Genomic DNA, 23,966 nt, shown 5'->3' on the forward strand with positions numbered 1-23,966 from the left:
TTTTGCTGAGACTCCCTCAGACTCGTGGGCTTGAGGAGTCGCGCCCGCAATCCAGGAGTCGCGCCTCGCGTTGTGGGCTCCCGCTTGCCGCCCTTGGCCCGCTCACTTGCCCGCCACTTGCTTCACGTGCCAATTTTGATCGCAGCCTCCTCTGGCCATCCGCCGCCGCCACGGTTTGCTCGCCCGCCACTGCTCGCCCGCCACCGGCCCTCAGCGCCGTCGCTGGCCGACGCCAGAGCCGAGGCAGCGAGTCACGAGGCCCGTAGTACACCCCCTTCCTCATTGCAAAGCCAAGGGCAGGATGGCGGGCATCCTGGAGGCGCTGCCCGCCAGCAAGCGCTTCGATTTAGTGGGCCCGGCAAAATGCGTCACAGCGCTGGAGGCAGACCACACTGGCAGCCGGCTGGTGGCGGGCGGTAATGACTACATGTGCCACCTGTTCGACTTTGGCGGGCTCAAGGCCGACGGCAAGAGCTTCCGCAGCTTTGAGGTCACAGAGGGGCATCCTGTCGTTGCGGTGCGTAGCCTTGAGGCCTGGTGGCGGCTGCACCTGCCCAATGGCCATGCCTGCATTGCCAAATGGACGGGGTGATGGTGCTGCATGTGTGCAGCTTACAGCAAGCTGCAGCCCATGGCATCCAGGGCAGCAAGATAATCAGGGACGCAGCCTCTCAGGTCTCCTGTTTTCAACCAACGCTGCAGGTCAGCTGGTCGCCCACCGGCGACGCTTTTCTGGTCGTCACCTCTTACAGCCAGGTTCGCTGCCGCTGAAACCTGGATGCAGCCTTGGATGAGTACCAGCCATGTCGGCGCGAGGCCCATGCATCACTGCTGCCGGCCCCCCTTCGGGACACAGGACACTCTGCCTCAAACGGTATGCATCCCCATGTGCCGGGTGCAGCCAAAGGTGTACAGCCGGGATGGCAAGGAACTGGGAGAGTTCCCCAAGGGCGACATGTACATCAGGGACTTGAAGAACACCAAAGGTAGGCGGGGGGTGCCATGTCTGCTGCACTGCCTGGTTTGGTGCCCGCTGGCGCGCCGCGCAAGATGTCACAGCGATCTTTCTGCATGGATTCATGCTTGCAGGCCACATCACCAACTGCACGGGCGGCTGTTGGCACCCGATGGACAAGACGACTGTACTGACTTGCTCGCAGGATGGCACACTGAGGGTGTGGGATGTGATGGAGTTGCAGCAGAAAACCGTCATCAAGCCGCAGGTTGATGGGCTGCTGCTGAGCAAGTGCAGGCACAGCTATATCTGATATCGCCCCTGCACGCAGGAACTATGATATAACCTATCTTGCAATGACATGCGTGTGGTGCAGCTGGCCAAGCCAGGGCGTGTGTCTGTGACAGGCTGCAGCTACTCGGCAGATGGGCGATTAATAGCTGCTGGCCTTGCAGATGGCACGCTGCAGCTGTGGGATGTGCGAGGTAGGATTGTGCTACACTCCCACCTGTTGGCATGAAGTTGCGTTGGTTGTCCTCCCTGCCCACGTGTTGGGTGCCCTCGTCTGTGCAGGAAAGTTTGGGCAGTCGGCTGCCATTGGACTGGTCCCTGTGCCCAGAGCGCAAATGGTTGCAAAGCAAAGTTGGACATATGCATCCACCCCAGGTGCCATGGCCTGCCCCGGAGGTGGTGCTAGGCACTTGCAGATGTGACATGCAGCTGTATGGCTTTCGCGCGGCCCAGGCATGTGCTGTTCAAGCCAGTTGCCTGAAGCTCACCCAGACACTCCCAACTTGGGCCCCATGCAGGGCATGTAGCTCGTGGGGCACACGCAGCAGGCAGCGACATAACTTGCGTGTGCTTCTCGCTCAGCGCACAGAATTTGCTGTCACGGGGAGGAGGTCAGTGCAACATACCAAGCAGGCCTGCTTCCCTGGGGCCTGAATGTTGTGGCAGCGTGCCCGGCGCCACTGGTCCAGCATTTAATGCTGGCTGGCTGACTTAGCTGTGAAGCTGTGAATGCAGATGGTACGATCAAGCTGTGGGACCTGCGCAAGTTCAAGTCCCCAGTGTGCCAGGCCGGCAAGCTGCCATGCAACTATGGCTCAACTCAGGTAATGCCACCCAATTTGCGTTGTTTCTATGGCTGTTCCCATTGCTCCCCAATTTGAGGAAGGGATGCCTTGCAGTTTCGTCACAGGGCTGATCTCCATGCTGTCGCTCCTCCTTGCGCAGTGCTGTTACAGCCCAGACGAGAAGTTAGTTCTGACAGGCACTTCAGCCGAGGCCAAGGACAGCACCGGCTCGCTAGTTGTGCTCAGTGCTGCTTCACTGGAGATGCTGGGGGAGGTGGCGGTTGATGGCAGTGCGGTAGCTGTGCAGGTTTGTGTGGTTGGCTGTCGTCGAATATCCAGCCAATCTGCGGGGCCGCACTTGTCGTTCACCATGTGGTGCTCTTCGTCTCCGGCTGTCTGCAGTGGCATGCACGCATCAACCAGATATTTGTGGGGTGCGGGGGCCGCAGTGGAGGGTGCGTGCGCACATTCTACGACCCCAAGCTGTCTTCCAAGGGTGCAGTGCTGGCAGCCTCGCGCGCTCCCCGAACAATCACCACCGACTTCATGCAGGCAAGTTGTGTTGAGAATCGGCGTGTGGCCTGGCATCCATGCAGCAATGTGGAACTAGGGTTGTTTGGCAGCTTGGACAAGCGGACACAGCAGCTGCGCTTGTGCTGCCTCCCTCTGCAGCTGTCTGCACCGAAGATCTACAACCCCAACGCACTTCCGCTCTATCGGGAAGACCTCCCTGGTCGGCCACTTCCGAAGAAACGGCGGAAAGAGGTGGAGGACGAGAAGCACAAGTACACACCATCAGGAGGGAGCATGGCCAAGGGTACGTCTGCCTGCTGCCGGGCCTCCTCCTTGGTGGAGTTTAGCGTATGTTGTGGCAGGCACTGACCCGTGTAGTGAGGTTCCCCCTGATCGCAGGAATGGGCGCGGGTGGAGCTATTGGTGCTACTGGTGGCACCCTGCTCACACAGCATGTGCTCAAGCAGCAGGGAGGCCTGAAACCTCCGAGCGAGGAGGATGCAAGGCAGGCCTTCCTCCGCCACGCCGACAAGAAGGAGGACGCTTTCTCCAGGTTCACTGAAGCGTACCGCTCCACGCAGCCAACAAGAGTGTATGCCGAGGAGGAGGACGAGGAGGAGCCGCCGGAGGAGAAGTAGGCTTGATGCATTTGGGAGGTTCCAAGTCCAAGACTGCACGCCAGAAACTTGTCCCAAGCAATTGTCCCAGTCAATTCAGGTTGAAAGATGGGGGGCCAGCCTGCGGCGCATGCGAGGTGCCAGCCTGGCGGCGAGCCCACCCCAGTGCCCCTGATTCATCAAGTTCCAGATTAAACTCTTGACCTCCCTGTCTCCTTCTTCTCGTGGATGTTTGGCATGCCAACCCATACCATGCCCCGTCGGTTCATCACCACGGGCTCTCTGAACGCAGCACGCCTGCAAATTGCCACTAGGCAAATGAGTGCAACAGAAGTGGTTCGCAATTACCTCTCCGGCTTGCGCCGATTAGAACCACAGCTGAACAGCTTTATTGCTGTCGATGTGGAGCACGCCCTGTCGCAGGCGGCAGCCATAGACAATCAGCTGGCAAAGGGTGAAGAAATAGGGCCGCTGGCTGGCGTCGTCATGGGCATCAAGGTGGGGTCGACCCTGCTGGCGGGGCGCATAATATGGCGGTTATGCATTTGCTTACTCCACCAGGAACACGTGGTGATTGTCGTTTGGCTGTTGCTCTCGCAGGACAACCTGTGCACCCAGGGACTGCAGACAACAGCAGGCAGCAAGGAGCTGCGGGGCTATGTGCCGCCTTATGATGCCACGGCGGTGGCGCGCCTGCGGGCTGCTGGAGCTGTGGTGGTGGGCAAGACCAACATGGACGAATTTGGCATGGGCAGCAGCTGCGAAAACTCGGGGTTTCAGGTACAGCTTGCTGCGAGGCATTCCTCAAAGGGCAGGTGCTGCTGCGCAGGTGTGCAAAGACGAGTCTAATATGGCATTGTTGAGCAACAGGCCCTCCTCTCCTTAGCCCCCATCTCCCCACCTGACTCCCAACACATGACACGTCGCTTTGTCGCAGCCCACCTTCAACCCTTGGGACACGGACCGCGTGCCAGGGGGCAGCAGCGGTGGATCTGCTGCGGCGGTGGCCGCCAACCAGTGCATCGCGGCACTGGGCAGCGACACAGGTGGCAGCATCCGGCAGCCTGCCTCCTTCTGTGGTGTGGTTGGCGTCAAGCCTACATATGGGCGTGTGTCACGCAATGGTCTGGTGGCCTATGCGTCCTCCCTGGACTGCGTGGGGCCCATTGCCCAGACAGTAGCAGATGCGGCGGCTGTGCTGTCCGTCATTGCAGGTACGCAGGGCTGGGCTGTGCTGTTTCAGCAGCCTTCACCACATGCACGGACACTGTTCCCTGGCTATTCTCTGATCGTGCATGTGCAACGCTACATTGACCTTGTGCGTTTGCCAAGCCCATGTCCGGTGTAGGTCCTGACAGTGCAGATGCCACCTGCAGCCAGCGACCTAGCGAGGACTTTACGGAGGGACTGGTCCCCCTGGAACAGCTGAGCAGCAAGCCGCTTGCAGGGCGGCGGCTGGCGGTTATCCAGGAGACGAGCGGAGAGGGTGTGGATCCAGGCAAGCTGCGTGTTCTTGGGCACCCTCGCGCCCCTTGGCAGTGCGCATGTTGACCAGAAGCGCCGCATGCTCCCTCCCTCCCCTTCCGCCCCACCCCACCTGTGCCACCTCGTGCGTCATCCCACCCCAATAATGCAGGGGTGGCAGAGGCGCTGGCCGCGGCAATCAAACATTTGCAAGAACTTGGGGCTGAAGTGGACCAGGCAAGTTGCTGGCTCCTTGCTGGGTTCAACCTTTGGAAAACTAGCAGGACTTTCTGCTTGTTGCATTGCACAAGCAGCATCTGCCAAATCCATGCATCTATGTACATGCAGGTGTCGCTAACTTGTTTTGGTGTGGGCTTGCCCGCATATTATGTTATCGCATTGTCAGAGGCATCCAGCAACCTGTCACGCTACGATGGCGTGCGGTATGGTCAGCGTGCAGAGGCAGATGGTGAGCCTGCCCTGCTGCACAGTCTCCCACGGCTTCTCACCCATCAAATGACGGACATCTGCCACGGCCTGTAGCATTGATAGGCCCACCCCTGCTGCCCTGGCCTGGCTGTCACGAAGCGCCTCCCAGCTCTTTGCTCCGCAGAGCTGCGCAGCATGTATGGCAAGACCAGGCACAACGGCCTTGGCAGCGAGGTCAGTGCAGCCCAAACTTCTGCCGCTTGCCTGATGTGCCGCCCTGCCCTTAAACTTTGCCCAGCTGGACAGCTGGACAACTGACCCACTGCTTGCAGGTGGCGCGGCGCATTCTCATGGGCACGTATGCTCTGTCGGCAGGATACTATGATGCCTACTACAAGCGCGCGCAGCAGGCAAGCAGCCAGAAGGGTGGGGCTCTCTGGTACTCGTGTGGAGAGATGCCGCGCCCTTTGGTGTCCCGTGCGCAAACTCTGTACTGCCTTCCCATGCAGGTGCGCACACTGGTTCAGCGGGAAATGGGCTCGGCGCTGCAGCAGTATGATGCACTGCTGTGCCCGGCAGCGCCTACAGCAGCATACCGAGTGGGAGAGAAGACCAGCGACCCACTGGCCATGTACAAGGGTGAGGCCATGCGGTACTGCCCCTGATTCATGCGCCGTGTAATGCCCTTGCATCAAATGAGTAGGTTCTTTAGGCAACATGGACTTGCTCCCGACTTAACGGCGTCTGCAGGCGATCTGATGACCGTAAACCTCAACCTGGCTGGCCTGCCAGCAGTGTGCTTGCCATGCGGCTTTGCCGAACAGCCTTCTGGCGGCACGCTGCCGGTGGGCATGCAGGTAATAGGTTTTGAATGCTGTAGCCTGCACGTGCGCCAACAACGCTCTTTGCGAGACCCGTGGCTGGCAGTGACAGCACGCCTTTGCCCCATCCTTTTCCCTGCAGATGATTGGGCGCGCCTTTGGGGAGGGTGATCTGCTGCAGTTGGCCCACATTTTTGAACAGACTGCGGCAGTGATGGCCCTCCGGAGACCTGCTGTGTATTTTGAGGCCTAGTCCAGTCCAACTTGTGGCAGAAGTTGCACAAATAGCCCGCTGTTTTGAGGGCAGAATGTGTCAAAATCATTTGAAAATTGGAGAAAGTGAGAGCAAGAGAACAGCAATTGGCGTCCTTATCTCTCAAAGTCCTTGGTAAATCCTTGGTCCTTCTGGTCATCTCAGTCCTTCTGGTCATCTCCCGCCTTGACGGGAACCCGCTCTGCCAGAACTTCGCCAGTCTTCTTCAGGTAGCGCTGCAGGACAGTCGACAGAGTGTGTACGTGTTGATCGCTATCAGCGCAATCGGCTTGAAGCCCCCAATGCCGGTCGCGCAGCCACGGCTGTCGGCAACACCAGGCACGACTCACCACTTTCTTGCCATCAACCTCCCTGCAGCAGCACAACAGGGGCTTTGCAACGTTAATGGCAGGCTTCCCTGGCGCTGCAACATGCGGGCAGGGCAGCATGTGAGACACAGCCCCCAATCCCAGTTGCCAACGCCGTGTGTGGGCACAACCCGCGGGCCGCCACTCACTTGAAGCCGACGCGGCTGGCCACCTGCTGCGCCGTGGAGTAGACGGCCACATTGGAGTGGTGCACGGGGAACTCCTTCTTCACAATCTGCCCCTGCTCCCCCTGCTGCGCCGGCTTGACGTGCTTGGTCTTGATGTTGACGCCCTCCACCACCACCTCGCCGCGCTTGGTGTTCACCTCCACCACTGTGCCCACCGTGCCCTTGTCGCTACCGGCAATCACCTGCAGCAGGGAAGGCAGCAGCAGGTGAAGGACAGCGGGTGCTGCATCCTGCACATGCACAGCCAGAGACTCTTGACGCACCTTTACGGTGTCGCCCTTCCGGACGTGCATGGACACACGCTGCGGCTTGCCATTCTGGTTCAGCTCAAGGTGCTCCCACTTCTTGCCGGGGCCCTGCAGCGAGGCGTGAAGGGTGGGTCAGGGACATGCTGAAGCGTGGTTGCACCCTGTTCAGCGCCCACCAAAGCGGCGGCGGGCGCTGGCACCAGTGCCACTCACAATGACGGCTGCGCGGATGACGAGCGTGCGTGGGGCCGACTGCATGCAAGAAGCGGGCCAACAGTCACGGACAGGGAGTGCGGCTGCATGAAGACGCCCCAGGGCTGAATGAAGAGAGACGCGCCAATGCGCCACGAGAAGCGCCGTGCGGCATGTTGCACTTGCCGGTTGCTGCCGTGGTGTGGCCTGGAAGGGCTTGCTGGTGCCCAGGAAGTGACCTTGCATAGCTGCAGCGGTCATGGCCCCTCTCGTGAAAGCGTGCTCCCTGCCCGACAAGAGCTGCGCACACCGACCGAAAAGGCTGGAAGAGGGAATGGGACCGAGCTCATCCCCAAGTTGTACCTCTACTGGTACTTCTGCGCCGACTCCTGTGGCCTTGCATTCTGTCTGGCATACTGCTACATGCAATGCTGCTTCTCACACCAATCTGCTGCATCCCGGCGCCACTTGCGCCTTCTTAGTCCCGCTCGCTGATTGCCACCAGATGCTCCTCGAGCTCCTCGCAGCTGAGCACCCGGAAACGCCCACCATCCTGCGCCGATGCCAGTCCCACCTCAATGTCCGAGACCTTCAGATCCTCGCCCAGCACGTGCTGCAAGCAACGGCGGCAGGGGGCATTCGAAGTGTGGGGGACACCCAGAGATGTGCAAGTGCGATGAGATGTGCCCATCTCCACGGGCACGCTCTTGACATTGACGCAACCCCATTGCCTGCTCAGCCTGCTCAGCCTGCTCAGCCCGCTTCGCTCAGGAATAGGGGAGACACACAAAAAAGGGAAGCACAGGCAGGCCACGCACCTGCAGCGTGGAGATGGCCAGCTCTACCACCTCCTTCTGGCTGTACTGCGGCCCCGTTTTGAACTTCTTCTCCAGCATGTTCACCGCCTCCGTTTCCTTCACGCCCGCAGCGGTGGCCTGCAGGGCGCACAGCAGCACTGCCGGTGGATCATCCCATTCAAACCCACAACCCAATGCTGCGCATCAATCTGACCCCGACCTAACACACACCTTGTAGCCCACAAAGTAGCCTGCAGGGTCCACCTTGAACAGCTGCGGGCCGCGCTCCTCATCAATGGCGATGAGGATGGGGATGACGCCCAGCGGCCGCATGTAGGCGTGCTGCAGAACGGGGCAGCACAGGCCATCGGGGGCGACCAGCACAAGGAACTCAAGGAGTTCAGCGGCGGGGGGGTGGCCCCGCTGACACAGCCGAACCGGGGGGCATGACCATGGGCAGATGCCTGCGCGCAACCCGCGCCGCACGCCAGCGCCTGTTCCCACCTGCGTGTACACCTGTGCCTGGTCTGCTAGCACCCGCGCCAGGTAGTGCACCGGCATTTCGTACCCAAATTTGAACCGGAACTCGGCTGCCTCGGAGCGTGCTTTCTGCATCAGCGAGCGGGCATCACCTGCAATGCAGGTGCGCGGCAAAGCAAGGTGACGGTGAGCAAGGGCACGTGGAATATGCAGCCAACGATACTGCCAGGCAGCGGCTTCCCACAGCAACGGGGCCCCCCACCGTGCATGCCCGTCAGCAGCATGCCGATGTTCTTGGTGATGCTGTGTATCTGCGTCACGCTGCTGGGGTCGGTCAGCTTGTCGGGCACCTTGCGCTGCACACAGAGGTAGGAAAGAGTGGGCACAGATGACCGGACGGGTGGGTGGGTGGTGCAGCTTGCAGATTGCCTCTAGAAAGAATCGCTGGTGCGCGGCCAGATCCTGCTGCTCATGATAAACCATTTGGGGGGAGCACCGCATGAGGCCCTCGCCCTACCTGCGTGACAAAGCACACGCTGTCGGTGCCCCTCACAGCGATGGCCGTCAGCCCGTTGCTCTTGGCGGCTTTGAATGCATACTCTGCAAGGGGCACTGGGGAAGTGTCGGCAGCAAGGAACCAATACCGCCGGGCGAGGGCTGCGCAGCCAAAGCATATGCCTCACCAACTTGATACAGTCTTCCCTCGGGGCTAAAGATTGTGCTGCAAAGAGCAACAAGGGCAGTGGATGAACAAAGCACGTCGGCGGTGTGCGCCTGCTGAGCTCCTGTGCCCTCGAGAACTCACATGTGACGGTCATAGCCACCACTGCCGTGCGACATCTTGTTTCACCGTGACTGATCAAGCGCTCGATCGATCGTGCTAGGGTAGCTGGCGTCTCTAGTAGACAGCCTTATGTATCGCGAGGCCTAGAGGAGGCGAGGAGCGCGACACGAGCGCGATGTACCATGCGGAGTACACAAAAAAACAACTTCAGTCGCAGTGCCCTGGCGAACGATAAGAATGTCTTGGCCCGGCGGTGCCATTTCCGCTGCTCCAGGCGACCTGCCGCAGCAGCCGCTCGGCTGGGGGCGGGCGGCGCCACCGCCAGCTGGGCTAAGCTTTGGGCAGGCGGCGCCATCGCCATCGGGGCCAAGCTTTGGGCAGGCGGCGCCACCGCCAGCGGGGCAAAGCTTTGGGCGGGTGGCGCCACCGCCAGCGGGGCGCGGCTTTGGGCAGGCACCACAGCCGCAGGCAGCACCGCAGACTAGATTTGGCTTCGGTACCCAGCAGCAGTCAGCTTGGCAGCCAAGCACTTTCCAATTTGGCGCCCAGCTGCCCTTCAGTGTTCCACCCCACACTACCCAATTCAGTTTTGGGCAGCAGCAGCAGCAACTGGCAGCCCTCCCTGTCAAGTTTAGCTTCGGCTCAGCGACACGTAAGAAGCCACAGGAGCCGCCAGCCCCCTTTGCCGCAGCAGAAGAGGAGGGCGATGGCGAAATGGTGCGCTCGGCCCGGCCCGGTTTGATTGTCCTGCAATGGTTTTGTGCGTGTTCTCCAACGCATGTACAGGAGTGGAGCCTCCTCATCTCACATCCTTGCAATTTGCAGGTGGAGCAGGCAGGCCTGGCAGCAGCGGGCGCTGCCTCGGCACCGCCACCGCCACCAGCACCACGTGCGCTCAGAGGCATGCGACCTGCTGCAGCTGTGGGCCTGGATGCAGAGGAGGAGGAAAAGAAGAGGCTGCGAGCTTCGCGCTTTGGCGGCGCGCCCAGTGGGCATGGCTCGTCTGCACTGCCGCCAGCAGCCATACCACAGCAGCGGCAGCAGGGGGTGGCAAGCACTGCCTCAAGGCCAGGGGTCAGTACACCCGACGGCACCGACATGGCAGAAGGAGAGGCAGATGCAGGTGCGGAAGAAGTAGGGGACACAGATGCACCTCCTAGCAGGAGTCTGTCGTGGCAGCTTATTCACCTTGAAAAGGATGCACACAGTCCTTCCGGGCTGTTGTCTGCTTGGCAACTGCAGGCGGCGAGGGCGGGATGCGTGCAGGCGCCATTGTGGGCACCTGCGAGGAGATGTGCCCAGCAGTAGAACGGGAGCGGCGTAGCAGGCTCAGCGATATCCAGGTGCCGAGTGCTTCTACTGGCACCCGATGTTCTGCTGCAGTGAAACCACTTGCCAAGTTGCTCAGAGCCCCTGCCATCCCTCCTCTTGTGCCTATTGCGGCACCACAGATGCAACCGACTATTGTAACTGCTTGCTTGGCCCGCAGATCTTCGAGCGCTTGGACCTGGAGAACTCGGGTTTGACCAGTGCTGAGCTGGCTGTCAAACGTTTTGCTCGCACGGTGCGTCATGGCTGGCACATTAATTACTGTGTGTTTTATCCTGTTCAATGTGTTGCAACTTGCACAGCCTTGTGTGAGTCGTGGCACATCACTGTGCAGATTGACGACAGCAATAACGCACCAGAGTTCTTTCGGACACGCGGGGCACTTAGTCGCACCATGGCACACCTCAGAACACTTCTGGATAGGCAAGCGCAAGCGCCATGCAACCATCTATGCATCTATGCATGCAACCATGCATGCAACCGCAATTTCGTGAGGGTCTGAATTCGATGCATCTTTCTTCTCGCACGCTTCCCGGATGGCTTGACTTCGTCTGCCCATTCCCTTGATTCTGTCGTGTGCAGGCAGGATGCACGGCTCGGCCTGATTCACAAGTTCTTGTGGGACCGCTACCGCTCCGTACGCCAGGATCTGTACATTCAGGGCATGGATGTGAGCTGTATTGCTATATCAGTGGGTGCTTTTTGCTGCAAGCAGCAGCTGGTGCTGCCGGCATGGTTCACCGACGGTTCACAGACTCTCATGCCTGCTCACAACACCCTACGCACACGTGATTCTTTTTCTTTGCAGGACGAATTTTCCGTGAACATATTTGAGGAAGTAGTGCGGTTTCACCTGCTGTCTGAGCATGAGCTATGCGAGGAGGAGGCATCTAGTGAGTGGCCTGGGGTGCCAGCCACAATGCACACATTTGTTTGCCTTGCTTTGGCTGAGGGCATCCTTTGGTGCGTGCAGTTACCGAAATGGAGGGTTTCAATTCTCACCTGAACATGGAACAAATGAACAAGGTGATTCAGCAAATTGGACGTGCTGTAAGCCGAACCCATGCCTCTGCCTGCACAATATACCCACAAGCAGGGCTGCTCACCCCGCTTTCAGGCGCTGATTTCGCTGAACGACATGTACAACAAGTTGGCGGCGGCAGGCAGGCCAGTGCCAACTGGTAAGTGGTCGTCAGTAATTGATTTTTATGTTCGTTTCTTCTGTGTGCATGCTCCAGTCACTGGTGCTCTTAGTCTCTTTGCAGAAGCTGAGTTCCGGGCATACCATTTGCTCAGCCTAATGGGGCAGCACGGCAAGTTCAAAGGGGACCAGCAGGGTTTCCTGTCCATGCTCCAGGCATGTTGATTCACGCATCTGGTTGCATTAAGCAGCTGTGTGCTCATCAAGCATTCCCTTCAGCACCGCAAGTCAGGGGGATCTTCTGGGCCCTTTGGCATCTGGGCCAGGGGCGATCATCTAGTCATGACAACGCCCCCTGCTGCTGCAGGCAATGCGGCCAGATGTGCGCGGTGCTGCACCAATCCAGTGGGTGCTCAGGTTGCAGGTATTCAAGCAAGCTCAAGCTGTTGTTACCATGTGTGTGTGTAGCAGCAGCTTCTGACTCTTTGATGTTTCAAACTGCCTGTTGTGCAGCGCGCTTTTTCGGCGGGCAACTTCGTGCGCTTTTTTGGACTGGTGCGACAGGCGCCTTACCTGCTGGCTTGTTTGTCGCACATCTACTTTGGGCAGGTAAGGTGCAACAACGCAGATCTTTGTTTTTTTTTGCTGACATTTTCATTTCATGTCTCAAGCCGTGCCAAGCCGTGAGTTATGCTTGAAATGCAGATTCGTGGTCGTGCGCTCCGCATGCTGGGCGACACTCTGGCACCAAAACCTGATGTGCCGGTTGCGCTGGAAATCACTTGGCTGGTGGTAAGCAGGCAAACAATTGCCAAGGGTTGATCTGGCACCCATATGTACTGCAGAGCTTCGTCTAACTGGCATGCAGCATTTAGTCTGCGCCATTGTCGGATTGCTGATCTGCAGGAGACGCTGATGCTGGATTCAATAGAGCAAGCACAGCAATTGTGTGCCATGCATGGCTATGAGATGGGCATGCAGGGCAACGTGCCTGTTGTGCTGCTGGTCAAGGTCAGCGTTTCTGTCCCTCCATTGATAAACACTCAAGGGGCTGACCTGCCCTGGTAATTGCTCTTTCTGCGCCTGCAGGCAGCTTATGTAGACCCTCCGCCCCCTGTCCCGCGTAAGCGGAGCAACCTTATCAGCTGCATGGCGCCGGCCACGCGTAGGTGTGTGTCCTGCTCAGCCAGCAATGCTTGAATGCCACCGCGCTGTATTGATTTGTGCGGCGATGCGTGAGTCGTAAGTTTCCCTTTTTGTGAGCTCCTCTTACCGGCCCCAACTGCTTGCTGTCGATGTGCGCGCAGCCTGGCTGTTACGACCCCATGCCTGCCACCCATGTCAGCTGAGGAGGCAGCGCTATTAGTACAGCAGAGGCAGGAACAGGTGCGCAGGCATAGCGAAGAGGAGTCTCGGCTCATAAAGCAGGCTGCAGATCAGAGGCACAGATCAGAGGAACAGGAGATGGCTGCCACAGCAGCTGCGGTGGCAATGGCAGCGGCAGAGAAACTGCGGCAGGAAGAGGCGGCGGCATGGTGAGAGGCAGCTGCTGGTCCTGCTCTCTAGTACGAAACAGTGTGTTCCTGCTGTCCAGCGCGAAACAGTGTAGGCAGGTTTGCTGGCTGGGGCGCAGTCACTTGAGGAATGTGGTGCATGTGGTGATGCAGGCAAGCTGAGCAGGCTCGACTTCGTCAACAGGAGCTGATTCGGCAACGAGAGGCACAATTGGCAGAGGAGCGGCGACTACAAGCTGCATTGCTGCAGCAACAAGAAGCTCATCGGCAGCAGCAAGAGGAGGAGGCAAAACGACAGCAGCAGCTTGCAGAGTGGCACCGGCAGCAGCGACTGGCTGTTGCGGAGGCTGAGGAGCGCAGGAAGCAAGAGGAGCATCGGCGCCAGTGAGTGCGGCTGTGTGGCCTCGGCCTTGCCCTGCCTTGCAAGATCAACTCATGCCAAATTCAGGATACCTTGATGAGAACGGGAACTGTGAAGCTATACATATGTATGCATCTTCACGCATGCTTGGCGGGGCCTTGTTTGCAGGCATGAGGCAGAGGTGGCAGAGAGGCACAGGCTGGCTGAGCTGGAGCGTATTGGTTTAGAGCAGCTGAGGCAAATGGAGGTAGTGTGCAACCTCGCTGCTTCTTTTCGTCTTTACAGACGGGGTTATGGGTGGACATTGACTCGATTTTGCATGGCAGGTACAATGTTCTAATGCCGTCTCAAACGCGGGTTGTGCGCTGACGTTCGTTCAGGAAGAGCGTCGTGCTCGGAGGGAGGCCAAGCGTCGGCGTGCCATTCAGCATTTCTACATATCTCGCTGGCAGTTGGAAGTGCGCAGGTTCGCTGTGCAGCAGATGATCATATTGTTGGCAAGAGCGGTAATTTGCACTTGCCTGTTTCCGCCGAGCTGCCAAAAGTTTCTGTGCGTGATGCAGGCGCATTGAAGAACGCTACCGACAACAGCGACTCGCAGCTAACTTGAAGGCATGCCAAGTGGGCATGCCGAGCAAGGTACGACTGATTGCATACTCGGCCATTTCTTTGGCGTGTTGGCAATGCATTTCGTTGTCAGGCATGCCACCAGCCAGCTATTCTTTTCAGGTCCAAGCCTTGTTGCTGCAGATGGCTGCCACAGGGGATGCCAGGGGACGAGCGGCTGATGAAGTGGTGGAGCTGAATGCTGCTGCAGATGCTCCACAGCCACAAATTGTGCCAAGGCCAGCACCAGCGGCGGCAGCCACACAAGCAATAGACCTTGCCTCCTTGGCGGCACCGCTGCTGCTTCAGCGGAGCCCTGCAGCGGGCACACTTTACTGGAAGCTCGTGCTGGCGCCATCGCAAGGGGCCCTTGTCGGCAGCAACAGTTCCCAGCTGGAGCTGCTACAGCACCTGCATTGCTGGCTAGCATTGCAGCTGCAGCAGGGGAGGCCAGTCAGGATGCCGTTAAGCAGCGCTTTCGTGGAAGGTCCAGTGGTCGTGAGCACTGCTGGCCGCAGCTGCGCAGCAACCACGGCAGAAATAACAATATGTTTAGCAAGCCCCGACAGCGACAGTGGCGGCTGCGCGGCTGCCCTGGCGGGTGCATCAGGCGTGGTTGTTGCAGTGCCCAGCAAAACCTCTGATGTCTTTGAGCTGCAGCACCAGCTGCAGCTATGCAGGACAGCCACACCTCTCCCGATCTTGCTTGTTGCTGCTTCAGATGAAGCAGCACAGGCTTGGCAGAGGCAGATTGATCACGCTGAACTGCCCCCAGGGGCGGCATTGCACGTGGTGAGCGTCCATGAGATGGCTGCGGCACGCTGCGGCAGCAAGAGCGCCGGTGGCATGCAGTGTCCAGAGCGCACTGCCTACAGCAGACAGCGGCTAATTCAGGGCCTGTGCTGGCTGGCAGCACACGCTCCACTGCAACCCATCCTTAAGGTGAATTTGCCAAGTGCTACCTTGCATGCGTGCAGGCGTTGGTGCTATCGCATTGCCTGTGATGAAGCTGTATCTTCCACCTCAACTTGTCTGCAGATTGTGCCGCTGGAGGTCTTAGCGCGCAGTGCTCTGGCAGCAACATGCATGCCGCTACAGCGCATGCCAGCTCGGCTTGCATGGGGTCCGCCTGCTGCCTACCTCGTCTGCACCGCTCTTCAGCAGGCCGCAGCGCTGGTGGAGCACGTTGCACTGTGAGTACCAACCATGTTGCCCAAGTGATCTCCGGCTGAATTCCCTTCGTTGCTGCATGCAATTAGTTCAGAAGGCCTTTGAAACGGGACCCGCCGCACTGGGTGTTCCTGCAGGCGCTCGCACCACAGTGTAGCCGCTCTGTGGCAATGGCCGCCCCCCGAGCTGGCATCAGGGCCTCTTTGCAGCTGGTACAACGTGGAGAACTTGGAAATGGTGACGAGCTTGTTGCAGAGGTTTCGTCCTGATGCATCGAGCCTGATGGGCATGACCAAGGGTAAGGCGCAGTACCCAAATGCAGGAGTGCCCCTGGCAAGTTGGCTGGCAACAGGAGGAATCGAGAGGTTTGCAGGGAGACCACCCTTTACAGCCTTCTGTGTTTGTGGTCTGCCACGTATGCAGGCAGCAGCCGCCAGGCGCTGATGGTGGCAGCCCACATGCAGCTGGCCATGCTAGAAACAGCAGGGGTGCCTCCACTGATGCTGACTCCAGATTTGGAGGAGTGGTTTAACCAGCAGCTGGGTGCGGCAAAAGCCGCATTGCCGCTACCCCCGCATGCAGCAGTTGCACAACAACAGCGACCTGGCAGCCCCAGCCTGCGGCAGAAGCGCAAGTGGCAAGCAACTGGCTTGCCTCCGGGCTCATCAGCGGACCAGCAGCCATGTGTAGCAGCAGTATCGGCACCAGCTCAGCAGCAGCAGCCCGACTCCTCAGCCATCAGTAGGCTTCCATTTTGGCACCACTTGAAGCAGGCCCTGCTGGCAGAGAAGCATCAAGAGGTGGACCTTCAGGAGCATGCTGTGCTGGTGGCGGCAGACACAACCTTTCTTCCTGTTGATTTGTCGGAGCTGGATGGAAGTGACAATGAGGCCTGTGTGGCAGGCACGGGGACGTTGCGCCAGCTGCAGCAAGCGGCCGTAACGGAGCGTGCAGCTACCGAGCGACTGATGCGCCTCGCACTCCAATAGCACTGTAATTGTGACATGAAATGTGACACAGATGAAGCCAACACATCTACAACAGAGCTGTTAGCACTGCCTCAATAGTAGCGCATTTCCAGCTCATCCCCCTCAAATGGCCTGCACACAATGCAAACAACCATGAGGGAGGAACGTGGCTACCACAAATGCGGTGTGCGCCCACACATAGTCTGGAACCCAGCTGCCACCTACCGGATGGGAACCAAATCTGAATTTTCGCAGCGGTACATGAAGAAAGCGAAGAAGAACAGCGGTAACAGAACAATGGCCTGGGATACGTTGATCCATGTGAACCCATAGTGTAACCCCAAATAGGCCAGTGGGTACTGCATGCAAGAGAGATGCAGGATTCAAAGTAAAGCGACAGCGGAGGGCTGATAAAACGATGGGAAAGTGTGTGAAACACTTGCGCACCTGCAGCAGCCCGAAAAGGCTATTGACTATGTTGTCGGCCGCCACCAGCTTGCCAAAGTTCTTGAACCCAAACAAATTGCCAAAAATGGCAAAATAGCTGCAGGGGCACACCGGGATTCCATCCAGTGACAAAAAAACATACCATCACGGTGCCAGAAAACCACATGGTGCAAGGAGGTGACATCACCTGGAGTACATAAAGAAGCGGCTGATCATCCACGTGATCAGAGTGAGCACTTGAATCTGGAGATTGGGGATGGCCTGAAGAATGCTGCTGATGACATTGAGGCCGTTGATGGTGCCCAGGGTGATGCCATACCCCTGCACAAAAGGGCCAATGCCGGAACATTGCGCAGCTGCCACAGCTTGCTGCCAAAGCAAGGTGAGAGAGGCAGGGCGTGCACCTTCTTGTCTAACAACCAGCCTATGACCGGGATGCCCAGCACAGCAAACGCTACGACAATGTTGGCAAAGTCCACGTACGAGCCGTCGTCGCCCTTGTTCTTCAGCTGCTGCCGCGTGGTACCTGGGAGCAGCAGAGCAGGGGAACCGCTAATGTGGCCCACATGCTGGACAAGCTACAATTTGTTCACACAACGGAGAAAGAAAACAGGCAGGCAGATTAGGGGCGGGACAGAAACGAACCAAGGTAGAATTGCATGATGAAAACATTGAGCGTGTAGAATATGCCCATGCCCAGCGCTTCAGTCGACCAAAATTGTTCTGCATTGAGGTAGCGGTTGCAAACACAGTGTGATCCGTTTCTTTTCCCTCATTTCTCTTCCTGTGCCACCAGAACACCACCACAAGGCCTCTTGCTTGCCTGAGAATGTCTTTTTCCGCAGCTCCACGAAACGCCGCGCTTCAAACACCAACGGGCCCCAGGAGACATCCTCTGGAAGTTGTCCAGCAATGGCATCCTGCTCGTGCTCCGATACCAGTTGTGTGCTGCATGATCAGGTACACAGCGGCACCGCAAGGCTGTGTGGACGGAAAACAATGGAAACCAACTAATCCTGATCAAGATCCTAATCAGAAAGATCCTTTCAAGCATGCGTTCCACCCACCTGGAGCTAGAAAGACCTTCACCTCTTGCTGGTTGAAGACCGTCCGTGGGAAATGGCCCAGGTGCATGTGCACTCACGCTGGGCATGTCCACAGCCGTCGGAGGCGGCCCGGCTGCATCCCTGCATGTACCCCGACACAAAGATGGGGTCACTGCTGCATGCAATGCGGCCGCTGGGCACATAACGTTCGTTGTGCATCTAGGGCATACCTGGCGCCATTAGCGCGATGCAGGGAGGATGCCGCAACAAAGTCCTGCAGGGATGTGGTCCGCCGATACTGCCGTGCAAACTCTGCAGCGTCAGCGTGAAGCTTGCCAAGTGGGTGGATAAAGAGGGTTGCAATTGCAGCGCATCCACTGCTCCGACCCACCTGTCCGCAGGCGAACCTCAAACGTCCAATCTTTTCGCATGAGGTACACCATGCCCACCCTAAATGAGTTGTTGGGCATCATCCACGCAAGCAGGGGGATCCACAGCGAGCAAATGCCGGCATAGCTTAGCATAATGGTGCGGTAAGCCGCCCTGCAGGGCAGGGGCAGCCAAGATACTTCAACAAGGGCCATCCTTACGGCCGGCTCGCTGGCAGGTCGGTGGGGGACGCAGTCTGCAACCCACTGTGAAGAACCCGAGTTCTCGAAGATGAGCATCAACAGATACATGACGATGCCACACCCAGTGAAGCCTGCCACAAAAACAGAGGCCACCAGGCCTCGGCTGCGTGGAAAGAGGGCAGATATGTGGAACTGGGCCAAGTGGAAGGTGATGTTTCCCAGGCCAAGCAAGATGGCCGCGGGGATGAAGGCATTGACGCCACCGGAGGAGGACACGCCAAACAGCACCAGCGCTGCCATGTTCAGGACCACCCCTGCAACAGCACAGCAGCAATGTGAGCGGGGCACGCAGCGGTGTAAAGGGTGGGTTCTAGGTAAGAACGTTATGCTGAGCATGCACGAAGGCGCTGCGGCCCTCCAACAACCCACGGCCACCAGGCCTACCCAGTATGCCTGTCAGCTTGGGCCCCAGGAAATCCAATACAAATCCCATGACCACGGGCCCACAGTTGAGCGTGAAGATGCCCAGCGTCCACAGCAGCTGTAGGCTGCTCTCCTGCGGCGTGCACACCTCGCCTGCATGGCAATATGCGCATGCATCCTTGCAGGGGCAGCAAGTCGGACGGTCCACCGAGTTCCATTGTGCGTGATGCAGGGGAAGCATGATGCACCCACTCGGAATCGCCCGCCATCAGCGATCGGCGGCGCTCACCTTCGGCCAGGTCGGAGCAGCCTTCATCAAAGTTGCCCAACTGTTGCAGCATCCCTGCAGGCCCGGTTTACAATGCTACGTGAACTGCGGTGCAGGCAAGGCACCACACTGGCGAGTCCAGCAAAAACAAGCACCTGACAAGCTGGGCCAGCCAAACATGAGCCCGCCTGCAGCAGCGCAGGGGTCAGGCGGCACAGCAGGTTTCAGATGTGTTCACACGGCACGGCAGGGATGGTTGGCCGGGCTGCGTCAGGGGTTTGAGCTCTGCCAGCAGCCGCGGCGGCGGCGGCGGGGGACACTTGTCCCAAAGTCCTCCTACTCCGGGCACGCGACCTCCCCCATCGCTGTAAGTGAGTGCCAGCCGGGGGTTGGATCAGCCGGAGGAACGCTGAAGGTGGTTGGCCCTTGCTGTGGGCTGCCTGCGGCTTTGATCGCAGCCACAGAGACGTCTCACCTTGTATGAATTCCCCAAACAGCGACACTGCGAGCAGCCACAGCCGCCCGTCTCTCGTGCCATGGGGGAACACAAGGGCCTCGACCCCAGACGCCATTGCAGCGTAAATGCTTACACACTGTCGTAGTGCGTAAACATTGCAGGACGCGTACAGTGCAGGATGCACGGCGCATCGTACCGCCGCGCCGCCCCGCCATGCCAATAATGAAACCATACGTCCACTGGCGTCTGATCAATGAAGTTGACCTTCTTCACAGTGCTGCACTGTCTGAGGCGATGTGTACAACTCCGGCTTGGGTGGCCGGCCACTGAGTCCTCCATTTTGCCACACGTCGGCCACGACGCATTGCACCACTTATGATTGGCACCATGGCTTCGCCTGGTGAAGTCTCTGTTGCGCTGATGCAGCCCCAGCTGGACAGCATGCATGGGCAGTGCAGACGCTGCCACCATTTCCTGCGTCTCTGCGGAGGCCAACAGCCCCAGAAAATGGACAGCGAACATTGAGCTGGCAGTACCTCCCACTCGATGCGCAGGCGGTCCCTTCCCAAGGTGCGGTGCCTTGCAGCCCCAGCTCCTCCCACGCACATACCCCCCCTAAACTCATCATGGCTTTCTGCCTGCGACTTAGGGCGGCACACCGAGTAGCAGTGGCAGGTGGGGGCCGTCCCCGCACCCGCCCCCCTGCCGCTTTCCCGGCGCCGATAACTGGGGCAAAGGGGGCACAAGCGAAGTGACCTGCTGCAGCTTTCGGACACTAGTCTCTGTGAAACATACAACTAGGTGCGCGTCGCGCATAGTACACAGGTGCAGACGCAAGGCGGGGCGCTTGGGCGGCGGCGGCCGCCCGCCCCCACATATCCAGCTAGCGCCACAGGGATTGCAGGTTTCCGCTAGTAGTAGATTGCAGGTTTCCGCTACTGTGCTCTTCAACACAACTCTTTTTGTCGCACTTGGCATGGCTGGGGCTGCCCGGGCTGCCCAGGCTGCCCAGGCTGCCCAATTTGCCTGGCCAGATCGATCGCAAGATTCCAGGAACAAGTGAATCCATCGGAGCGGGCAGCCTCAGCGGAAAATCGCCGCTGCTGTGACCCGGGCGATGGACCCAGCCTCACCCAATCGAGAACTTGAGGGGCCCGCCCTCGTGCGTGCTGGTGTCCTCCCCCGCTCCATTCGTAGCCCCTGCACGATGAGCCAGGCCCTGTCCACCCGCGCCGTGGCCTTCAAGGCCGCCGCTCAGGCTCGCCCGGCCCGGTGCGTGCTCAGCCGCAGTCGCCGAGGCCCTCCTGTTTGCTGGAGGGCGCCTGCTGCTTTCCGCGCCTCGCAGGGGGTTGTGCGACAGCCAACTGAGCCCTGTAGCCGGCTCCATCAGGCTCCTCGCCCAGCCCGCTTCTGCTGCTGGCGTGTGTTCCCTCTTGCAATTTGGCTGTTCCCCTGTTGACTGATTGAGTGCGACTCTGGGGGGGCTCTGCTGCAGGCGCAGCACCGTGCAGGTGGTGGCGTCCGCGGAGAGCGTCCAGGCCCACGCCAAGAAGGCCGCTGCGCTTGCCGCGTCTGTGCTGGTGGCTGGGGTGAGCTGGACGGTGTGCAGCCTGGGCGATGGTGCTGGGTGACCACCTGCATGTCTCGGCGGCCGGCCCCGTCAACCGCCGCTTCACCCTCTGTCGCTGCCTGCAGTCTGCCAACGCCCTGTCCTTCGATGAGCTGCAAGGGCTGACCTACCTGCAAGTGAAGGGCTCCGGCATTGCCAACACCTGCCCCACCCTGGATGGTGGCTCCGCTAACATCAAGGACCTGAAGCCCGGCAGCTACTCGCTGGGCAAGTTCTGCATGGAGCCCACCAGCTTCACCGTCAAGGAGGAGTCCCAGGTGCGCGTACTGGGGAGGAGGCATGGGAGCATCGACCCAAGCGCAGGGACGCTCTGCAGCACAGGGTGGGAAGTCGACGCCGCCCTCGGCCTTGCCACCCCTTGGTTCTTGCAGTTCAAGGGCGGCGACTCCGACTTTGTGTCCACCAAGCTGATGACCCGTCTTACCTACACCCTGGATGAGGCAAGCTTGGGCTGTATGCTGCTGTCGCTGCCCTTGTGCCCGCTGTGTGGCTCACACAGCCTGTCACCCACGCCCCCTTCTCCTCATCTGCAGATGAGCGGCTCGTTCAAGGTGGATGGCAGCGGCAACGTGGAGCTCAAGGAGGAGGACGGCATTGACTATGCCCCCGTCACCGTGCAGCTGCCCGGCGGCGAGCGTGTGCCCTTCCTGTTCAGCGTCAAGCAGCTGGAGGCCAAGGTATGGCAGTGGCTGGCATTCAGCGGCGCGGCGGTGATGCCCTTGGTCTGCCGTTGGTGCAGGGGTTGACCCAGCTGTGTCTGGGCCGCCTTGCCTGCGCAGGGTAACGCTGATGGCTTTGGCGGCGAGTTTGTTGTGCCGTCCTACCGCGGCTCTACCTTCCTGGACCCCAAGGGACGCGGCGCGGCCACCGGCTACGACAACGCCGTCGCCCTGCCCGCTGCCTCTGATGCCGGTGAGATGGTGGGGTGAGGGTTGGAAGGATTATTGTTCGACTTGCTTCAGCCAACTTCAGCTGGCACCCACCTTGGCCGCCCCCGCTCTTACACACTGCCACTGCGATCACGTGCGCGCATGTACAGAGGAGTTCCTGAAGGAGAACATCAAGTCGACCGCGGCCATGAAGGGCCAGGCAGTGTTCTCCATCGCCAAAGTGGACCCCGTCACTGGCGAGATTGCGGGCGTGTTCGAGTCTGTGCAGCCGTCCGACACTGATCTCGGGTACTTAATTGGGCTGCTGCCGCGGCTGGATCTGTTGGCGGGGTTTGCACAAGGGAAGGCAACTGCCGGAGCTTGTGTGCGCCGAGACGCGGGCACGCCTGCTTGTCTCAGCCGCCGCTCCTCCCCCTGGCGTGTTCTGCAGTGCCAAGGCCCCCAAGGACGTGAAGATCACCGGCCTCTGGTGGGCATGGGGCCTGCGCTGATCGTGGAATGGGGTGTTAATTATGTCCGTGCTGTGGCCGGTTTGTTTCAAATGGTACTTGGTCTACAGCTTGCCAACAGCCGGGTGAGTTCTGTTTTGCTGTATGCAGGTATGCCCAGCTGTCGTGAGCTACACGATCTAATTTGAGCTAAATGAGAAGAACATGGCTTACACGCCCCCGAGCTCAGTTTTTTTTGTACTTCTAACTAGGATCAAATGTGTCGCACTGCACGTGTAATCGTTGGGAAGCTATGCAGCTGAAAATGAAACCTGCACAAACACAATTTTGTGCGAATAAACACACAAAGTGGATGCTGGGATCTGGTGTGAGAGCAACAGCCAGTGGTGGTTGCCACACCCAGCTCTTCCTGTGGGCAACCCACCTTGGCAGTTGCAGGTGGGGCTTTGCCGACCCTTCCATCACTGCCGCTGGCAGCTTGCAGCACTTGTAAGCGGCCCGCCAGATTGAGGAGGCCAGCAAACGTGGTGGTGCGCTGGTGGAGCAACTCCTGCGCAAGCCGCAAGGCTGCCTGCATGGCCATGTGCAGTGAAGGATCTTGAAATGGCGATGAACAGGGGAAAGGCTGACCGAGGCTAGAAGCCCTGCCGGAACGCGCCCACGGGTGCCAGGCCAGCGCTCTCACCTGCCCTCCAGGCGTCGCTGCCAGGCCTGGGCCATGGGTGAGCAGCAGGTTGCGCAGCCAGGGCACCAGGCGGCCTGCCTGCTGCGGTTGGTGCTGTAGGCGCTCCACGAGAGCGTTCAGCAGCGCTTCAGCATGCGCTGTGCTCAGCTTGGCCACGCTGCTGGCAACGACCGCCTCATCTTGCACTGCAACCCAGCACGGCAGACCCTATGGTAAGCTGGTAGCAGCCGGGGAAAGGTCGCTGCGTGGGCGACCAGGGCGGCTGCCGCCTGGCGCTCGGTCAGCTAGCAATGCAGGGGCCCGACGCGTCGGCCGCCTCCCGATGATGAATGGGCGAGTGGAAGCGCAACGTGCTGCAGAGGGAATGGAGGGTTGTGCCACAGTGCATGACATGCGCAAGCCAACGGCAGCGGTCGGTCCGTGTTTGCACACCCGAGAAGCACGTGTCTAGGGCAGCCGAGTCTCGCGAAGCCAGCGCTTGAGAGAGGGGACCGTGCGATGAAGCCATCCTTGGGAGGCACTGATGATCCCTTCACTCAAGCGGCACCAGCGGAACCAGTGGGGAATCCCGAGCGAGTAAGCGAAGAGAATACGCGGGACGCGCGATTTGTACCTCGGCCGTACTGGGAGAACTCGGGATTCTTCCGCCCCGGCTCCCGTGTAAAACGAGGGGGAACATAGGTGCAGGTCAGCCTGGATCGATCAGCCGCCGCCTCTTGGCCGCCGCTGCCCGCCTCCCCACCACCCGCGCCGCTGCCGCCGCCGCCGCCGTGGCTGCCCCCTGCCCCGCCGCCCCCCCTCCCCACCCCACCCTCGTCGCCGCGT

The 23,966-nt window shown here is 59.5% G+C and overlaps 5 protein-coding genes across 5 annotated transcripts; 3 read left to right on the plus strand and 2 right to left on the minus strand.

The window, feature by feature from the left end:
- The first annotated feature begins 15 nt into the window (after positions 1-15).
- Positions 16-7,426, plus strand: CHLNCDRAFT_56360 (hypothetical protein). The gene is made up of 27 exons (XM_005843799.1): positions 16-517; positions 703-756; positions 902-986; positions 1,090-1,223; positions 1,332-1,440; positions 1,529-1,621; positions 1,765-1,857; positions 1,982-2,070; positions 2,192-2,338; positions 2,434-2,583; positions 2,704-2,848; positions 2,944-3,659; positions 3,762-3,941; positions 4,099-4,375; positions 4,510-4,647; positions 4,798-4,853; positions 4,974-5,094; positions 5,239-5,288; positions 5,387-5,524; positions 5,564-5,693; positions 5,805-5,911; positions 6,018-6,364; positions 6,479-6,500; positions 6,646-6,866; positions 6,948-7,040; positions 7,146-7,184; positions 7,311-7,426. Exons 12-22 carry the CDS (start codon positions 3,390-3,392, stop codon positions 6,126-6,128), a joined length of 1,578 nt encoding a protein of 525 aa, XP_005843861.1. The 5' UTR covers positions 16-517; positions 703-756; positions 902-986; positions 1,090-1,223; positions 1,332-1,440; positions 1,529-1,621; positions 1,765-1,857; positions 1,982-2,070; positions 2,192-2,338; positions 2,434-2,583; positions 2,704-2,848; positions 2,944-3,389; the 3' UTR covers positions 6,129-6,364; positions 6,479-6,500; positions 6,646-6,866; positions 6,948-7,040; positions 7,146-7,184; positions 7,311-7,426.
- Positions 7,427-7,602: 176 nt separating this feature from the next.
- CHLNCDRAFT_27583 (hypothetical protein) lies at positions 7,603-9,241 on the minus strand (the record flags this gene model as incomplete). The annotated part of the gene is made up of 8 exons (XM_005843880.1): positions 7,603-7,737; positions 7,943-8,059; positions 8,153-8,263; positions 8,426-8,553; positions 8,664-8,757; positions 8,919-9,001; positions 9,085-9,122; positions 9,207-9,241. The coding sequence occupies 8 exons, from the start codon at positions 9,239-9,241 to the stop codon at positions 7,603-7,605; spliced, it is 741 nt and encodes a 246-aa protein (XP_005843942.1).
- Positions 9,242-10,283: 1,042 nt separating this feature from the next.
- CHLNCDRAFT_54836 (hypothetical protein) lies at positions 10,284-12,782 on the plus strand (the record flags this gene model as incomplete). Its single annotated transcript, XM_005843800.1, has 6 exons — positions 10,284-10,308; positions 10,428-10,528; positions 10,675-10,749; positions 11,101-11,184; positions 11,323-11,407; positions 12,745-12,782. The coding sequence occupies 6 exons, from the start codon at positions 10,284-10,286 to the stop codon at positions 12,780-12,782; spliced, it is 408 nt and encodes a 135-aa protein (XP_005843862.1).
- Positions 12,783-16,292: 3,510 nt separating this feature from the next.
- CHLNCDRAFT_59102 (hypothetical protein) lies at positions 16,293-19,602 on the minus strand (the record flags this gene model as incomplete). Its single annotated transcript, XM_005843881.1, has 11 exons — positions 16,293-16,406; positions 16,500-16,633; positions 16,722-16,818; positions 16,909-17,042; positions 17,126-17,247; positions 18,159-18,310; positions 18,404-18,653; positions 18,784-18,915; positions 19,052-19,105; positions 19,186-19,218; positions 19,506-19,602. 11 exons carry the CDS (start codon positions 19,600-19,602, stop codon positions 16,367-16,369), a joined length of 1,245 nt encoding a protein of 414 aa, XP_005843943.1. The 3' UTR covers positions 16,293-16,366.
- Positions 19,603-20,654: 1,052 nt separating this feature from the next.
- CHLNCDRAFT_32868 (hypothetical protein) lies at positions 20,655-22,928 on the plus strand. Its single transcript, XM_005843801.1, has 9 exons — positions 20,655-20,759; positions 20,983-21,076; positions 21,183-21,374; positions 21,489-21,557; positions 21,651-21,794; positions 21,897-22,029; positions 22,157-22,295; positions 22,438-22,476; positions 22,607-22,928. The coding sequence occupies exons 1-9, from the start codon at positions 20,695-20,697 to the stop codon at positions 22,623-22,625; spliced, it is 894 nt and encodes a 297-aa protein (XP_005843863.1). The 5' UTR covers positions 20,655-20,694; the 3' UTR covers positions 22,626-22,928.
- The last annotated feature ends 1,038 nt before the right edge of the window (positions 22,929-23,966 follow it).

This window comes from Chlorella variabilis (genome assembly GCF_000147415.1).
Source record: "Chlorella variabilis unplaced genomic scaffold CHLNCscaffold_26, whole genome shotgun sequence".
NCBI lineage: Eukaryota > Viridiplantae > Chlorophyta > Trebouxiophyceae > Chlorellales > Chlorellaceae > Chlorella > Chlorella variabilis.